This window comes from Mandrillus leucophaeus, unplaced genomic scaffold, assembly GCF_000951045.1.
Source record: "Mandrillus leucophaeus isolate KB7577 unplaced genomic scaffold, Mleu.le_1.0 Scaffold1291, whole genome shotgun sequence".
Classification (NCBI taxonomy): Eukaryota; Metazoa; Chordata; class Mammalia; order Primates; family Cercopithecidae; genus Mandrillus; species Mandrillus leucophaeus.
In genome coordinates this window covers 435003-452249 of record NW_012101245.1, presented here as the reverse complement: position 1 = coordinate 452249, position 17247 = coordinate 435003, and the positions used below count along the sequence as shown (strand labels likewise).

At 39.1% G+C, this 17247-nt stretch overlaps 1 protein-coding gene across 1 annotated transcript; it reads right to left on the bottom strand.

The window, feature by feature from the left end:
- Positions 1–5897: 5897 nt before the first annotated feature.
- On the bottom strand, positions 5898–14816 carry LOC105533880 (ATP-dependent zinc metalloprotease YME1L1-like; the record flags this gene model as incomplete). The annotated part of the gene is made up of 4 exons (XM_011972459.1): positions 14684–14816; positions 13162–13296; positions 7312–7474; positions 5898–5999 (listed from the first exon to the last, which is right to left on the bottom strand). Coding segments are annotated over exons 1-4 (475 nt in total), but the record flags the coding sequence as incomplete, so codon positions are not given.
- Positions 14817–17247: the final 2431 nt, after the last annotated feature.

The following is a 17247-nucleotide window of genomic DNA, read 5'->3' as shown; positions in this document are numbered from 1 at the left end:
CCTAGGCTGGAGTGCAATGCGCGATCTCTGCTCACTGCAACCTCCACCTCCTGGGTTCAAGCAATTATCCTGCCTCAGCCTCCCGACCTCAGGTGATCCACCTGCCTTGGCCTCCCAAAGTGCTGGGATTACAGGCACGAGCCACCGCGCCTGCCCTATTTTTATGTTGATAGGGGATAAAAGTAAATAGAGAAGTCAGAGGGTTATACAATATAATTTTAAAAACTGAGTATCAACTCTGATAAACTGTGATTTTTTTCCAAAAAAAAAAAAAAAACCAGCCAAGTAATTAAAATAGGTTGAATCTACACAACTGATTTTTACATGTTTTTGAAAAAAAGGTGAGTGTATCAAATTAGTGTCTTCTAATTTCTCAAGCCCCAATCCCACTTCCCAGAGTATAACTTGTTAACAATTCTGACTACCCTTCTATGCATGCACATATATGCTCTTTCTATAAAAACTACTCTAGAAATAGTACTTATTTTTTTGCAATTTTCATTTTTCATGCATTATTTTTCAGAACAGGACAGTGCATTCAGTTTAATGGCTGTTTACACTTTTCCAGTGTATCAGAGTACAATTCATTCAACCATTTCCCTACCATGAACATTATTTGTTTTCTGGTTTTAATTGCTGGAAACAAACTGTGGTGAACATTCTTGTACATGTATGTCAGCAGATGTAGATTGAATTCCTAAAAGAAACACTGTTAAGGTTTAAATTTTGTTTGACACTAAGAGACTACTACTTTTTTTTGAGGTAGAGTCTCACTCTATCATCCAGGCGGGAGTGCAGTGGCATGATCTCCGCTCACTACGCCTCCTGGGTTCAACGGATTCACCTGCCTCAGCCTCCTGAGTAGCTGCGATTATAGGCACCCGCCACCATGCCCAGCTAATTTTCGTATTTTTAGTAGAGGTGGGGTTTCACCATGTTGACCAGGCTGATCTCAAACTCCTGACCTCGTGATCCGCCTACCTTGGCCTCCCAAAGTGCTGGGATTACAGGTGTGAGCCACTGCGCCTGGCTGAGACTACTTTCTAAAAAAGATTGTTATCAATTTATGTGCCCACCAATGCTTATAAGATTCCTTTTCTTCATATCCTTGCCAATACTAAACAATATGAATCTTTTAAATTTGTACAAGTCTGATGGGCAAAAATACCAGTACCTTGTTTTACTTTGCATTTCCCAGATTACAAATGTGGGAAAATTTTGAAAAGATTCCTCTGTATTTTTATTGACTATTTTTATTTTTATTTCATTGGTAAATTGACCATGCATGTCCTTTGCACATTTTTCCATTTTTATTTAGAGAACATGGATGTTACAGATAGTAATCTTTATATATATTGTAAATATTTATTTTAACGTGTCTTTGTCTTTCAATCACATGATACAGAAATTTATTAGGTCAGTGTAGCCATACCTTTGTTGTGTTTTCTGCATTTTAACTTGATTAGAGTTTCATCGCCAAACTAAGATTTGAAAGGAAGTCTACTTACCTGTAATATTTTCAGTTTTATATTTTTGTTTTCAGCCCTTTAACATATTTGGAAGTTTTTTTTGGTACGATGTAAGAAAAGAACTTGATTTTTCCAAAACAGTCACTTAGGCTGATAACATTTCATTATCCATCATTTGCTTATTGATTTAAAATTCTTAATTTTGTTGCACTGATGTATGCCAGCACTAGGTTAAATTTTTGAATTTTAGTTATTTATAATACTACACTGCTGATTTCCACGGCTAAATATCTATATTTTCATATACTTAAGTAGGGTGAAATCCCCTTCATTAGTATTCTTTTAACATGTTCTCAGTTACTCCAAATTAAGTTTAAAATCAACTTCTCAATTTCCCAAATGGGTCATGAGAGTTTTGATTGGGGTTGTACTGACTTTATAAATTTGGGTGTAAATTGATACTGTTATAATACCTAGTTCTTCCAAATAGGATTATGGCCTTCTCTCATTTTATTTCACTCAGTTCCTCTTTTTCCTTCAGTAAAGCTTCATATACACACGTGTGTACGTGTGTATATATGTATGCTGTATATTTCTTGTCAGGATAAAACATTTACTGGGTTTTAAAGAAACTGTAAATAAAACCTGCTGCTAGATTATAAGAAAGCTATTGCTTTTTATGCATTTATCTGGTATGGACAAAGGAGTGAACTCTACTTGAATAGCCTTTTGGATGATTTTCTTGAATTTTCTGGTAAACAATTGTATCACCTGCAAATTATAATTTTACCCCTTCCTTTAACTTACATATGGCTCATTTCGTTTTCTTTTAAATCATATTGTTCAGAATCTCCAAATTAATGCTGAAAAAAACCAGGATACTCCATGTTTCTCAAATTAACAGGAACATAATAGATGTTAAGAAATTTTAAAAGTTTCCTTCCATTTCTAGCTTTCTAAGAGTTTTCAGGAAGTACAGCAATTAAAGTATATTATGTCTTTGTATCATACATTGAAATAATGACATTATTTTTCTTTTCTAATCAATTAATATGATATATTAATTGACTTAACGTTAAATCACTTTTGTATTCCTTAGTCATGATATAACATTTTTAGCACATTTTTAGATTGCTTTCTTTGGATTTTATTTAGGATTTCTGTTAATTGAAACTCATCTATTTTGTTCCTCTGTCGTGCTTGTGTGTGTATATACATACATACATACATACATATATATATATTTTTTTTTAGATAGGATCTTGCTCTGTCACTAAAGTTGAAGTATAGCAGCATGATCATAGCTCACTGTAACCTTGAACTTTGGGCTCAAGCAAACCTCTCACCTCAGCCTCCCAAGTATCCAGAACTACAAGGGCATGATACCACGATGGGCTAACTTTTGTTGCTGTTGAGATTTGTCCAGGCTTGTCTGGAACTCCTGGCCTCAAGTGATCATCCCAAAGTGTTGGGATTACAGGTGTGATCCACAGTGCCTGGCCTTACACCAATACTACCAAGTTCTACTAACAGCAATCTCATGGAATAAATAGGGAAGTGTATTCTAGACCTTTTTCTTTTTAATATGGTTTTAAATTAACAAGAAACTCAATATTCTAGAAGAATGCAGCCATAAAAACTATCTGAACCTAGTGCCTCTGGGGCAAAGGAACAATATTTTTTAAATAGTATCTTTTAAACTTTATGGTTATTATCCTATCTCTTCTTGGGCCAACTTTATCAATTTATTGCTTAGATAACTGTCCATTTCAACGTATTTTTATGACATAAAGTTACACATACCACCTTGCAATTTTAAAACCTTCACATATCCATGGCAATTCCCACTCATACTTCTAATACTGTTTGTATTTTTCTGTTGTTTCTTAATCAGAATTGTTACGTTGTTCCATTTTTTTATATTAAATTTTTTTTGGTTTAATTAAGTAAAACTATTTCCACCTATTATTTTAAAATATTTGCTTTGTATTAATTTCTTCTATTATTTTTCAGAAATTCAATTTATTTTCCATGTTTTATATCTTAATTTTTTTTTTTTTTGAGACAAAGTCTTGCTCTGTCACCCAGGATGGAGGTGCAGTCTTGGCTCACTGCAACTTTCATCTCCCACGTTCAAGAAATTATCCTGCCTCAGCCTCCTGAGTAGGTAGGACTAGAGGCATTTGCCACCACACCCAGCTAATTTTTGTATATCGTGGTAGAGACAGGGTTTCGCCATGTTGGCCAGGCTGGTCTCAAACTCCTGACCTCAAGTGATCCGCCCACCTCAGCCTCAGCTTCAGCCTCAGCCTCAGCCTCCCAAAGTGTTGGAATTATAGGCGTGAGCCACCGTGTCCAGCCCATCTTGATTTCTTTTCTTTTTTTCTTGAGACGGAGTTTCGCTCTTGTTGCCCAGGCTGGAGGGCAACGGCGTGCTCTCGGCTCACTGCAACCTCCGCCTCCTGGGTTCAAGTGATCCTCCTACCTCAGGCTCCCGAGTAGCTGAGATTACAGGCATGCACCACCACGCCCAGCTAATTTTGTATTTCCTTTTTAGTAGAGAACGGGGTTTCATCATGTTGGCCAGGCTGGTCCTGAACTCCCGAATTCAGGTGATCTGCCCGCCTCGGCCTCCCAAAGTGCTGGGATTATAGGCGTGAGCCACCGTGTCTGGCCTGATTTCTTAATAAATTATGTAATGCCCTCAACGTCATTTTGTCCTCACCAAAAGAGTCTGATAAACAGATTTTCACTGTGGTTAATTACTGAGTGTCTGTAATCTCAGTTTTGATTTCCATTCAGTCATGAGACATTTAGAAAAGGGTTTTTAAATTTTCAAGTATTTAGGTATTTTTTTAAGCTGTCTTTTCTGTTACTGGATTTTTAGCTTTATTTTCTGATGTTGAGAGAATCTGACCTCAGAGTTACAACACTATGAAAACTTATTAAGACAGTTTTCATACCCTAGGTAACACATGCTCAGTTTTTAAACATCTTCCAACAGTATCTAAAAACGTATCAGCTGTCTTCTTCTGTCTTCTGTATTAATCATTTCTTCAGAGGGTTATTGGTCTCTTTGCTGAACTTGGTGCCTCTCTTTTATGCTTTAAGTTTTCCTCAAATACATAGATTCTTGGTAATCCATTTGTAATTATAAATAAGAATACAGTGATCAGGGCCTGGTGCCGTGGCTCATGCTGTAATCCCAACACTTTGGGAGGCCAAGGCAGGCGGATCACCTAAGCTCAGGAGTTCCGAGACCAGCCTGGCCAACATGGTGAAACCCCATCTCTACTAAAAATACAAAACTTAGCTGGGCCTGGTGGGGGAACCTGTAATCCCACCTCCTCGGGAGGCTGAGGCGGGAGAACTGCTTGAACCCAGGAGGTGCCATTGCACTCCAGCCTGGGTGACAAGAGGAAAACTCCATCTCAAAAACAAAACAAAACAAATACAGTCATTGGTATTGACTACAAATGGGTATCCTCAACACTAGCAAAAGTAAATATATTCAGAATATAAAACTTGGACTATGAGCAGAATACCTTTAGTGAGTGTATAATTCAAAACCAAAGTAATCTGGGGTACTATCTTGTTTCTTTCCTTGGCATCAATGCTCAAACCAGGAGTCTCCACAGACAGACGTCCCTCGATACACAAACACACACACAGAAGTCTTATTAGAAAGGTGTTTTTTGCTAATTTACCTAAAGGTTAAAGGCCATATCTGTTCTGTGATTGGCCCATTTCTGGCAATCCTCAACTGTTTATTCCATTCCATCCCAGAGTCCAATTTTACTGGCTCTGGAAGTGGGGTTTTTCCTGAGTTCTCTTGGAAGCAGAAGTACTTACCTCTTTCACGAGACCCTTAGTCCCATGAAGGTAGAAAACATGTCTTTTTCATTTACAATGATCGCTATCACCTGACATCTATCACTAGTGCCTTGTATTCAAAAATTACACGAATAAATACAAATTTGATTTTACTGTCAATTTGATGTCACCTATATTACAACTTACTGAAAGTCCTCAAATTTCTGGTCCATTAACAAAACCCTTCTGTCATTGCTTTTTTCATATATATATATATAAATTAATTTCAATGGGCTTTTGAAAGTGAGGATGAGTAAGCAAATGTGCTTAGTCATTTATCTTGAAACAAGTTAGATAAATTCCCTGGAGTTTGATTTATTGTGGCGCTATCACACTCAAAATTTAGCTCCTATATATTATACTCCTATATATATAATTATATCCCAGATTAAAAATTATACAGAAGAACCCAAACTAATCAATTCCAAATACTCTTTAGGCCGTGTGAATTGCAAATGAATGTTTATAATCATTAATACCATTAAGAAAGACAAATCAGACTACAGTAAATAAGTATATTATTTTTCCAAAATAGCTATGGTTGTTGCTTCATACCTGGCCAGTACTGAAGATCTGAACAAATGCTTTGAAGAGCTCCTGAATGCTGTTTTCGATACAAGCAAGAGGAACGTAACGTACTAAATATATCTAAGTTACCTGGAAGGAAATTGCAAAAAGTAAATTTTCTAATTTCCAAAACAAAAAACAAAAATCCTATGAAACATAAATAATTCTATCAAATATTAGGGAAATCACAATATGAGTTTCAACTTTTATGAAAATATCTAAAGCATTGCTAATTTAACTACTTTACATCTCAAAATCCTTTAGTTTACTATCACTTGTTGGTTACATTATCTTTTTTTTTTTTTTTTGAGACAAAATCTCGCTCTGTCCACCAGGCTGGAGTGCAGTGGCATGATCTCGGCTCACTGTAAGCTCCGCCTCCCAGGCTCACACTATTCTCCTGCCTTGGCCTCCCGAGCAGCTGGGACCACAGGTGTCCGCCATCACGCCCGGCTAATTTTTTGTATTTTTAGTAGAGATGGTGTTTCACCCTGTTAGTCAGGATGGTCTTGATCTCCTGACCTTGTGATCCGCCTGCCTCAGCCTCCCAAAGTTCTGGGATTACAGACGTGAGCCACCGCGCCTGGCCTACATTGTCTTTTTTATCTGGCATACAAATGTAGCTGCTAATGAAACTAAATTCAAATTAACAGTGATAAAACATGGCCGGCCACACTGGCTCACGCCTGTAATTCCAGCACTTTGGGTGGCAGAAGTGGGTGGATCACCTGAGGTTGGGAGTTTGAGATCAGCCTTGACAACATGAAGAAACCCCGTCTCTACTAAAAATGAAAAATTAGCCAGGCATGGTGGCGCATGCCTGTAATCTCAGCTACTTGGGAGGCTGAGGCAGGAGAATCGCTTGAAACCAGGAGGTGAAGGTTGTGGTGAGCTGAGAGTGAGCCATTGCACTCCCACCTGGGCAACAAGAGTGAAACTCCATCTCAAAAACAAAACAAAACAAAACAAAACCAGTGATAAAAGATGTACTGTGTTTAAGGCTGGGCGCAGTGGCTCACGCCTGTAATTCCAGCACTTTGGGAGGCTGAGGTAGGCGGATCACAAGGTCAGGGGATCGAGACCATCCAGGCTAACACGGTGAAACCCATCTCTACTAAAAATACACAAATCAGCTGGCTGTGGCGGTGGGCACCTGTAGTCCCAGCTACTCGGGAGGCTGAGGCAAGAGAATGGCATGAACCCAGGAGGTGGAGCTTGCAGTGAGCAGAGATTGCGCCACTGCACTGCAGCCTGGGTGACAGAGGGAGACTCTGTCCAAAAAAAAAAAAACCTTCAGGAAGAAGGAACCCAGCACACAGTAAATGCTACCGTAAAAGCTAATAAATGGTATTTATTAATAGTGCTAAAATATTTAATTAGAACAAAAAATACATTAACATACCATATTTATTTTCAAAGAAGGACTGTGCAGAGACATGGGACGTATGCCAATGGGAAGAAATGTTTTTGCCTTTACAAAATCCAGGAAGTAGATTTTCTACCAGCTGATCAATCTGTCCAATTTTTAATTCAGATAATCCAAGGTCTCTTAAGTTAAGTGAAGGCTGTAAAAGATTGGGTCAACCAGGTATGCATTAATATTACCAAGATATTTAACCTAAGAAGTACATATTATCAGTTAAAACAATTAGATTTTAAAAGTCTAATACATGTACTTCTTTTTTAAATATTTAAAAATAAATTGATGCAAATATTTTTACAGTTCGTTTCACTGAGATCAGTCATATGAGGTTTGACATAGGTTAAAAAATTATATTCCCAATGGTATCCTTAAATAAAGAGATAACATTTCAGCATGAATGAGAAAAACATTTGTTTTTAAATCAAACCCAAACCACTACTGTCCTAAGCATTATGGTTCACAGAATCAAGTGAAATGTATGATATTTTTTCCTTCTCTCCATACAAGAGTACTCTGATCAAGAGCTAGTCTATCAACCATTGATCAAGCATTTATAATGACAAGAGTATAAGAGTAACTACCTGCAGGGTTACAAAGTATGTTATATAAGGTCAGGGGGATTTTCCCCAACAGTGTAAAACTGATTGGAGGATAATAGTAAGGTTTTTGAATTGGAGAAATTCTATCAAATGATAATCCTCACCAGTCCATGGAGTTTTAAGCCGCTAAGCGGCCATAAACAAAAGCCCACTTGACAAGGAAATGGTATGCTTGGTTACCACAGGACATCTCACTCCTCTGGCCTCACTGCTGAGATCCTTCCTTGAACTCAGAGGTTCTAAAGTTACCCATTATCTTCTAATAAGGAAGAAAATTAAAGTCAAAACTGTGAAAATCAGGCAAAAAAGTCTAAAAATCACAAATATGTGTGTATATATACCCACTTTTAAACAACAGGACAGGGATTATTTTCTTGTCCACATGAGCTGAAAAGGAGGCACTTAAAGACAAGTAACAATTATATGTTACTCAAACCCAAAACGGCTAAGGTGGGAGGAGCATTTGAGGCCAGCCTAGGCGACATGGTAAGACATCATCTCGACGAAAAATTAAAAAATTAGCTGGGTGTGGTGGTATTCACCTGCAGTACCAGCTATTCAGGAGAAATGTTTGAGCCCAGGAGCTGGAGGTTGCAGTGAGCTATGATAGCATCACTGCACTTCAGCCTGGGATACAGAGGGGAGACCCTATCTCTAAAACTAAAAATTTTCTTAAAAGAGGCATGGACATGGATTATATAGCTCTAGATTGATGTCTGGGAGTATAGTACTTTTTTTTTTACTAGATATAACTCATATTCCTAGAATTCATTTTCTCAATACTAACATAACTATAAAATACAACTTATTTCATAATAGTAAGCATCAAAGGCAAAGATCATGTCTTACTCATCTACACAGCCTAGCATACAGCATGACGGCCATAGTAAAAGACAGTTAAAGGCATGATGAAATAAAATACTTAAGAGTATTTTAAGTATTTTAAGCTATTAAAAATGATGGATGAAGAAGACTTAGGGAGAGGGGCAAACAAAAAGCTATCCAAGGCTCTGGAACATCTCAAAAAATTCAAGGAAAGAGAAAAGTAAAGAGATATGCTATGGCCAAACTGTGAAGAGCCATATTTGAATTTAATTCTCTAAGTAATATGATTAGTTCTGTCTTACGGAAGAAAACAGAGAACTAAGGAAGATAGACTGGCCTAGCATGATGGCTCAAGCCTGTAATCCCAACACTTTGAGAGGCTGAGGTGGGAGGACTGTTTCAGGCCAGGAGTTCGAGATCAGCCTGGTCAAGAAAGCAAGACCCTGTCTTTACAAAAAATTTTAAAATGATAAAACAAACAAACAAACAAGCTAGAGTGGATGAGAGAGAAGGCTGATGGAACAAGTGAAAGATGGCAAGAACCTGAACTAAGCCGTGACTAAGAAGGATGGACACAGTAAATCACAGACAATAGGCATTTGGAGAAACCCACAGTATATAGGGATTGAGAGGGAGAAGGGTTCTGGATGGACGTGCCAGTTATCAGTTGGTTGTGTCCAAGCGCTCTTTCATCCTTTTTGCTGGCTCCATGAACACGGATCTGTACCCTTTGAATATTTTTCCTTTGCCAATTGAAACAATGTTAAGCTTCGTCAGGAAGTCACTGAATGCACACTGTAGGAAGAGAGGTTTTGATTCCTGGTTCTGGTACGCTCATTCAGCAGATTCCTGTCTGTAACACCCATGGTTTCTATAGCATCTGGCTCCTGTCAATTGTGCAGTTTCACCAAACCCTGGCTCCTGAAGTGCACAATGGCCAGCAATACCTAGCAACTTCCCCTGGCACCACTCATATAGCAGCTTCTCTAGTAGGACACATCCCCAGAAACAGCTTTCCCCAGTATCCAGCAAGTTCTCCTGGCATGACATCACAGCAACTTCTCTACCATTCAGTAATCCAAGGCCATGCCTTCGCCAACATCAGGATCTCAGCCCTGGGGGTGGAGAACTCTTCCTGACTCTATCTCAGCCCTAGAAGTATGAGCTGCTCCCTAAATCTGCTGGTCCTTTTTTATTTTTTATATTTTTTAAGTGTTTTCTTTACTTCTTAAATCCCTACCTATTCCACTTCCCTGTAAAAACAGGGTTTTTTTTAAAGATTAAACAAAAAAACGAGATTACATTTTTATATTTATTTATTTATTTTTGAGACAGAGTCTTGCTGTCACCCAGGCTGGAGTGCAGTGGTGCAATCTCGGCTCACAGCAACCTCTGCCTCCTGGGCTCAAGCGATTCTCCTGTGTCAGCCTCCCGAGTAGCTGGGACTACAGGCACACGCCACCACACCCAGCTAATTTTTGTATTTTTAGTAGAGATGGAATTTTCCCATATTGGTCAGGCTAGTCTCGAACTCCTCACCTCAGGTGATCCACCCTCCTCAGCCTTCCAAAGTGCTGGGACTACAGGCATGAGCCACTGTGCCCAGCAGACATTACATTTTTATACTAAACTTTTACTGTTCAAATGACTATGTGGTTTCTCTTTTCTAGTTGGACTCAGACTGAAAAAGTAGGACTAAAGCCACTGTAAGACCAATAACTCAGTTTTGGGCATATTAAATTTGAGGTCCCTAGAACCTATCCAAGGAAAATGTCTAACAGACCACTAGATAAATTACTCAAAACTTGAAAGTGACTTTACCATTGAAGATATATTTGGGAGTAACATATAGAGAGATGTTAACTGAAAATACGCAAGTAGCAGCCGGGCACAGTGGCTTACGCCTATAATCCCAGCACTCTGGGAGGCAGAGGCAGGCGGATCACCTGATGTCTGAAGTTTAAGACCAGCCTGGCCAACATGGTGAAACCCCGTCTCTACTAAAAATACAAAAAATTAGCCACACGTGGTGGCTCACGCCTGTAATCTCAGCTACTCAGGAAACTGAGGCAGAAGAATTGCTTGAACCAGGGAGGCGGAGGTTGCAGTGAGCCAAGATCGCACCATTGCACTCCAGCATGGGCAACGAGAGCGAAACTCCATCTTAAAACTAAAGAAAAAAAAAAAAAAAGAAAGAAAATATGTAAGTGGGAATGTAACCTGGGAGAAAGTAAAGACTGAAAATTAGGACAGGCATGGTGGCTCACGCCTGTAATCCCAGCACTTTGAAAGGCTGAGGCTGGCAGATCATTTGAGGTCAGGAGTCTGAGACCAGCCTGGCCAACACGGTGAACTCCATCTCTACTAAAAATACAAAAAATTAGCCAGGTGTGGTGGGGTATGCCTGTAATTCCAGCTACTCGGAAGGCTGAGGCATGAGAATCGTTTGATCCCAGGAGGTGGAGGTTGCAATGAGCCAAGATCACACCACTGCATTCCAGCCTGGGCGACAGAGGGAGACTCTGTCTCAAAAAACAAACAAACAAACAAAAAAAAAAACCCATCAAAGTAGTATCACTCAATTTAAGGGAGTATTTGCAAAGTAAGAAATGACAAGTTGAGAGATTCAGGGGTTTTTTTTGGTAAAAGGCCTATATTTAACACTAAGGAAATCAGCACTAACTTCAGCGAAAGAAGTCTGAAAAATGGTAAAAGTAGTAGCCAAATTTCAATAGAATGTAGTGTGAATACACATGCAGAAAACATACAGCATAAATTCATAAGACTACTAAATAAGCAAAGCAGAATCTAAATCAACATGTGCAATAGTATCTAATTATTATAAAATATGGAAAGCGCAAGAGAAAAAGACATACGAAAATACAAAATGTTAACAGCCTTACATCTGGAAAAGAGTCCATGGATGAATTCCGTTTCTTCTACCTACACTAATATTTTCTAAAACTTGTAAAATGAACATAATTTTGTTGCATGTACCAATGTTGATACTATCTTCAGTAGTAAGGCTCTCTTGGACTATAATTTTGGAGAAGAGTGTCCGTAGTAGAGTAGAAAGACAATAATGGACTGTGTATAGGAAAAGGCAGTAAGAACTAGGCAAATAGTACAAAAGGAAGTACAAGATGACAAACTTTTCATTAAATTAAAATTTTATCCCAAGGCTGACTCTACAACCCTCTCAAAAGCAAGCTCTTTTCAACTCCTCCACTACTGTCCTTTGCCATTAGCTCCTGATATCAGATTAAGAACATAACCTATTTATGTGTTGAAGAGGCTTTGGGAACTTAATGCCAGATTATAACATTTTTTCCATGAAAAATGTATCCTGAGCTTGTAAGCAACTATCTTACTAATAAGCCTTGTAAATACATCAGTTCTTAGGTTCATAATTCTCAATATCCTAAGAAACACTGATTTTATAATTATACAAATACTGAAAGTACAGTGTCCTAGCTTATATATTTCACTTTCCAGTACCTATATTTTAATTGTTCAGTTACACTGAAGGCTCCTATAAGGCAGTAGATGGTAACTTCATACTATTTTATCTTCCTTGAAACTTGGGAGGTAATTATGGTCAGTTACCTATGGGTTCACCGCTACTGCTGAGGGAACACAACAGAGTAGCCGACTGGTATTGCACAATGTAGGAGGGGCTAATACGAAGTATAATGCCAAATGAAAATTAAGAAAAAAAAAGTCTAAATATATTTGCAATATGTATAATAAAAGCCAGAAATATCTTCAGTTGCAAAGATGATTAAGCTGAAGGCAGAAATCACCTGCCACAAGTGCCTAGAGAAAGATACTTCATCCAACATGATTAATAGTACAGTTGATCCTTGAACAACAGATTAGAGCTGTGCACATCCACAGATACATGGACTTTCTCAGTTTTGGGCATATTAAATTTGAGGTCCCTGGAGCCTATCCAAGGAAAATGTCTAACAGACCACTAGATAAATTACTCAAATTACTCTGCCACCAGAGACAGCAAGACCAACCCCTCCTCTTCCTCCTCAGCCCACTCAACTTGAAGATAATGAAGATCTTTATGATGGTCTACTTCTACTTAATGAATAGTAAGTATATTTTCTCTTCCTTATGATTTTCTTAATAACATTTTATTTTCTCTATCTCACTTTATTGTAAGAGTACAGTACACAATACATAAAATATACAAAATACACGTTAATGGACTCTTTATTTTATTGGCAAGACTTCCCGGTCAATAGTAGGGTATTAGTAGTTAAGTTTCTCAGGAGTCAAAAATTATACTCAAATTTTTGACTATGGGGGAGGGTCAATATCCTTAATCCCTCATTTGTTCAAGGTCAACTATATATCAAAAAGGCTTTCTCACACAACCAGGATAAAGACTTACCTCACTGCTGGGAGCCTCATGCTCAGGAACTACATCTCGATGCTGTTTTTGAGAAACTGACACTCCACTGAGAGAAACAGAAGTGTTTTTTGGTGTATGGAAGGCATTGATGAGATGACTCAGAGGAACTGTAACCTAGAAAAAGATAAAAGTTAAAAATTAAGTAGTTTTTTTTTTTTTTAAATAAACAGAACAATCTCCTTTTTCTTGTCAGGATTTGTTAAGTATTTAAATATACATCATACGTCAACCCAGTATACTAAAAACTGTAAGTACTCGGATTTACTGCTGGTGAGAAGAAAATTGGTATATTCTTTCAGGATATTATTCTGAATATGTAAATCAAAAGTATCAAAAACACATACATTTCTTGTTTGTAGCAATCCACCTTCTAGGAATTTATTCTAAGGAATCTGACAAGTACTTGCACATGCATAGAGAATAACTCTCATCAAAAACATTTCAAAAATAGTAGAAAGCTGGAAACATCCACCATTAGAGGAGCAGCAAAATAAATGACACCACTGGTCAGGTGCAGTTGCTCATGCCTGTAATCCCAGCACTTTGGGAGGCCGAGGCAGGCGGATCACTTGAGGTCAGGAGTTCAAGACCAGCCTGACCAACACAGTGAAACCCCATCTCTACCAAAAAATACAACAATTACACGGGTGTGATGGTGTGCACCTGTAGTCTCTGCTACTTGGGAGGCTGAGGTAGGAGAATTGCTTGATCCCAGGAAGCAGAGGTTGCAGTCAGCTGTGATCACACCACTGCACTCTAGCCAGGGCAACAGGGTGAGACCTGTCTCAAAAAAAAAGAAACTACCACATAATGAAATACATCCAACATTAAAAAAAATAGTAAGTAGGCCAAGAACAGAGGCTCACACCTGTAATCCCAGTACTTTGGGAGACCAATGCAGGCAGATACCTGAGGTCAGGAGTTCAAGACCAGCCTGGCCAATGTGGTGAAATCTCATCTCCACTAAAAATACAAAAAATTGGCCAGGAATGGTGATGGGCACCTGTAATCCCAGATACTTGGGAGGCAGAGGCAGGAGAATCACTCGAACTTGGGAGGCGGAGGTTGCAGTGAGCCAAGATCGTGCCACTGCACTCCAGTCTAGGTGACAAGAGCAAAACTCCACCTCAAAAAATAAAAACAAACAAACAAAAAAAATAAAAACAAAAAAACACTTGAGCCCAGGAGGTTTGAGGCTGCAGTGAGTTATCACGCCACTGCACTCCAGCCTGAGTGACACGGCAAGACCCTGTCTCAAGAAAAAAAAAAAAAAATTTACTTAATAAATATTTGTTGAATAAACGAACAAACTAAATGGCTTCTTATTACACACCAGGTTTAGTATTACATGCTTTACTTACATCATCCCATTTAATCCTCAAATAGCTATAATAATGAGTAACAATTATACTTCTTGTTACAGTTCTGTCAGAGATGTTTGAACCACAGCGACTCCATCTGGAGCAGGGGCAAAATGACAGTAAATGAGGCTGAGACCTACTGGGCTGCATTCCCAGGAGGTTAGGCATTCTAAGTCACAGGATGAGATAGGATGTGGGCACAAGATACAGGTCATAAAGACTTTGCTGATAAAACAAGCTGTAGTAAGGAAGCCAGCCAAATCCCACCAAAACCAAGATGAATAGAGTGGCCTCTGCTAATCCTCAATGCTCATTATGTGCTAATTATAATGCATTAGCACGCTAAAAGACACTCCCACCAGATCATGACAGTTTATAAATGCCATGGCAACGTCAAGAAGTTACTCTGTGTGGTCCAAAAGGGGGAGGAATCTCGAAGGTCCCCCTTTCCCTGAAAACTTATGAATAATCACACATTGTTTAGCATAAAACCAAGAAATAACTAACCCTAGGTATCCTCAGCGGAGAAGCCCAAGCAGCTCCTCTGCCTATGGAGTACCCCATTTTTTACTTTACCTTCTTATATCTTAATAAACTTGCTTTCACTTTATAGACTCTCTCGTTTTTGTTTGTTTGTTTGTTTGTTTTTGAGATGGAGTCTCGCTTTGTCGCCCAGGCTGGGAGCACAGTGATGCGATCTCGGCTCACTGCAACCTCCGCCTCCTGGGTTCAAGCGATTCTTCTGTCTCAGTCTCCCAAGGAGTTGGGACTACAGGCACAGGCCACCACGCCCAGCTAATTTTTTGTATTTTTAGTAGAGACGGAATTTCACAATGTTAGCCAGGATTTCTATCTCCTGACCTTGTGATCCGCTTGCCTCTGCCTCCCGAAGTGCTGGGATGTTTGAGCTCACATGTGTGAGCACCACGCACCCGGCGACTCTCTCAAATTCTTGTGCGGGATCCAAGAACCCTCTGTTGGGGTCTGGAACAGGGCCCACTTCCAGTAAAAATTTCACTGTTCATCTCCTCCAAAACTCAAGTTTGAGTTGAGAAGAATGGCAAACTTTGTTGCCACTGTAATCCTGTTAAGAGGTGGCACCTTTTAGAGGCATTTAGTTCAGGAGGGCTCTGCCCTCATCAATGACTAATGCCATTACTGTGGGGTACAGACCATTTAACAGATGAAGACAACAGAGATTTAGACTCTGACTCAAAATTCCAGACTTCTCATCCCATGGGTATTGATGCACAAATTCATGACATACTAGGGAATAAAGCAGACTGTAAAACTACCTTAAGTATGCATATCTGTGGCCGGGCGCGGTGGCTCACGCCTGTAATCCCAGCACTTCGGGAGGCTGAGGTGCATGGATCACGAGGTCAGGAGATCGAGACCATCCTGGCTAACACAGTGAAAACCCCGTCTCTACTAAAAAGCAGTAGCGGGCGCCTGTAGTCCCAGGTACTTGGGAGGCTGAGGCAGGAGAAAGGCGTGAACCTGGGAGGCGCAGCTTGCAGTAAGCTGAGATCGCGGCACTGCACTCCAGCCTGGGCGACAGAGTGAGACTCCATCTCAAAAAATAAAAACAAAAAATAAAGTATGCATACTCGCGTTTGTCTATAGAAAAAACTGTGTGAAAGAATTTATTCTAAGACACGTATCCCTCAGTAATGAGATTATGGGTGATTTAATTATATTTTCAGCATTTTTAGCAAAATAAATGTATTTGTTTTAAGGCTAGTCAAGTGAAGCAATGTATCATTTTTAGAGTCAGAAAGAAACAGTAAGTTCCTTACAGCCTGGGGGTAGTAAAAAGAAAAAAAATAAACAGTAACTTCTTTTGAAACTGTAAAAATAAATCATTTCAAGATACATATTTTCTACCTATTTCTTTGAAAAGATTTATTTGAATTAGTTTTAACTCTATTCTTTCAAAAAAGGATTTAGGATTCAGCTCTTCTCAATGAAACAGTTGGTTTTCTGGGGCTTCCTTTCTACCATTTAATTTCAAGTGTATTCAGCCAATTAAGCAACCAGGAATTCCAAATGTGTTACCATCTTTCAAAGCAAGAAATGCCTGAGTGTCCTCACTATATTTGAGCCCTGTTAAGACTGCCTAGGGTACATAAAAATCCCTTTATCATCTCTACCAACATCACATACTACTGTCCATCCAGTTGATGGTAAATTCTCCTAAAATCAGGCCTCTTGATGTTAACTAAGACAAAGAGTTGTTCCAAAAACTTTAATACCATATTCAATAGGCCATGTCAGACTTCTTTTTCAAACAATTACTAGGACTTCTCCAGACACTGTCATCTTGGTAAATAGCACCTTCAATGCATTCATCTGATCAAACCCAGAAACACCTCTCCCCATCATCTCTTTTATCTGATCTCTCATGCAATTCCACTTTCTTCAAAATATATCTCATTCCCTTCTTTCCATAACCACTGCAACCGCATTAATGGGGGGGCAGGGGCGGTATTTTTAACTGGTAACACCTTCCACTCTTGCCCTCTCCTATTCTCCATACAGCAAAAGCCAGTCATCTTTTAAAAACGAAAATCTAATTATGTTTTAAAAGTTTCAGTGTGGCTGGGCGCGGTGGCTCAAGCCTGTAATTCCAGCACTTTGGGAGGCCGAGACGGGTGGATCACGAGGTCAGGAGATCGAGACCATCCTGGCGAACATGGTGAAA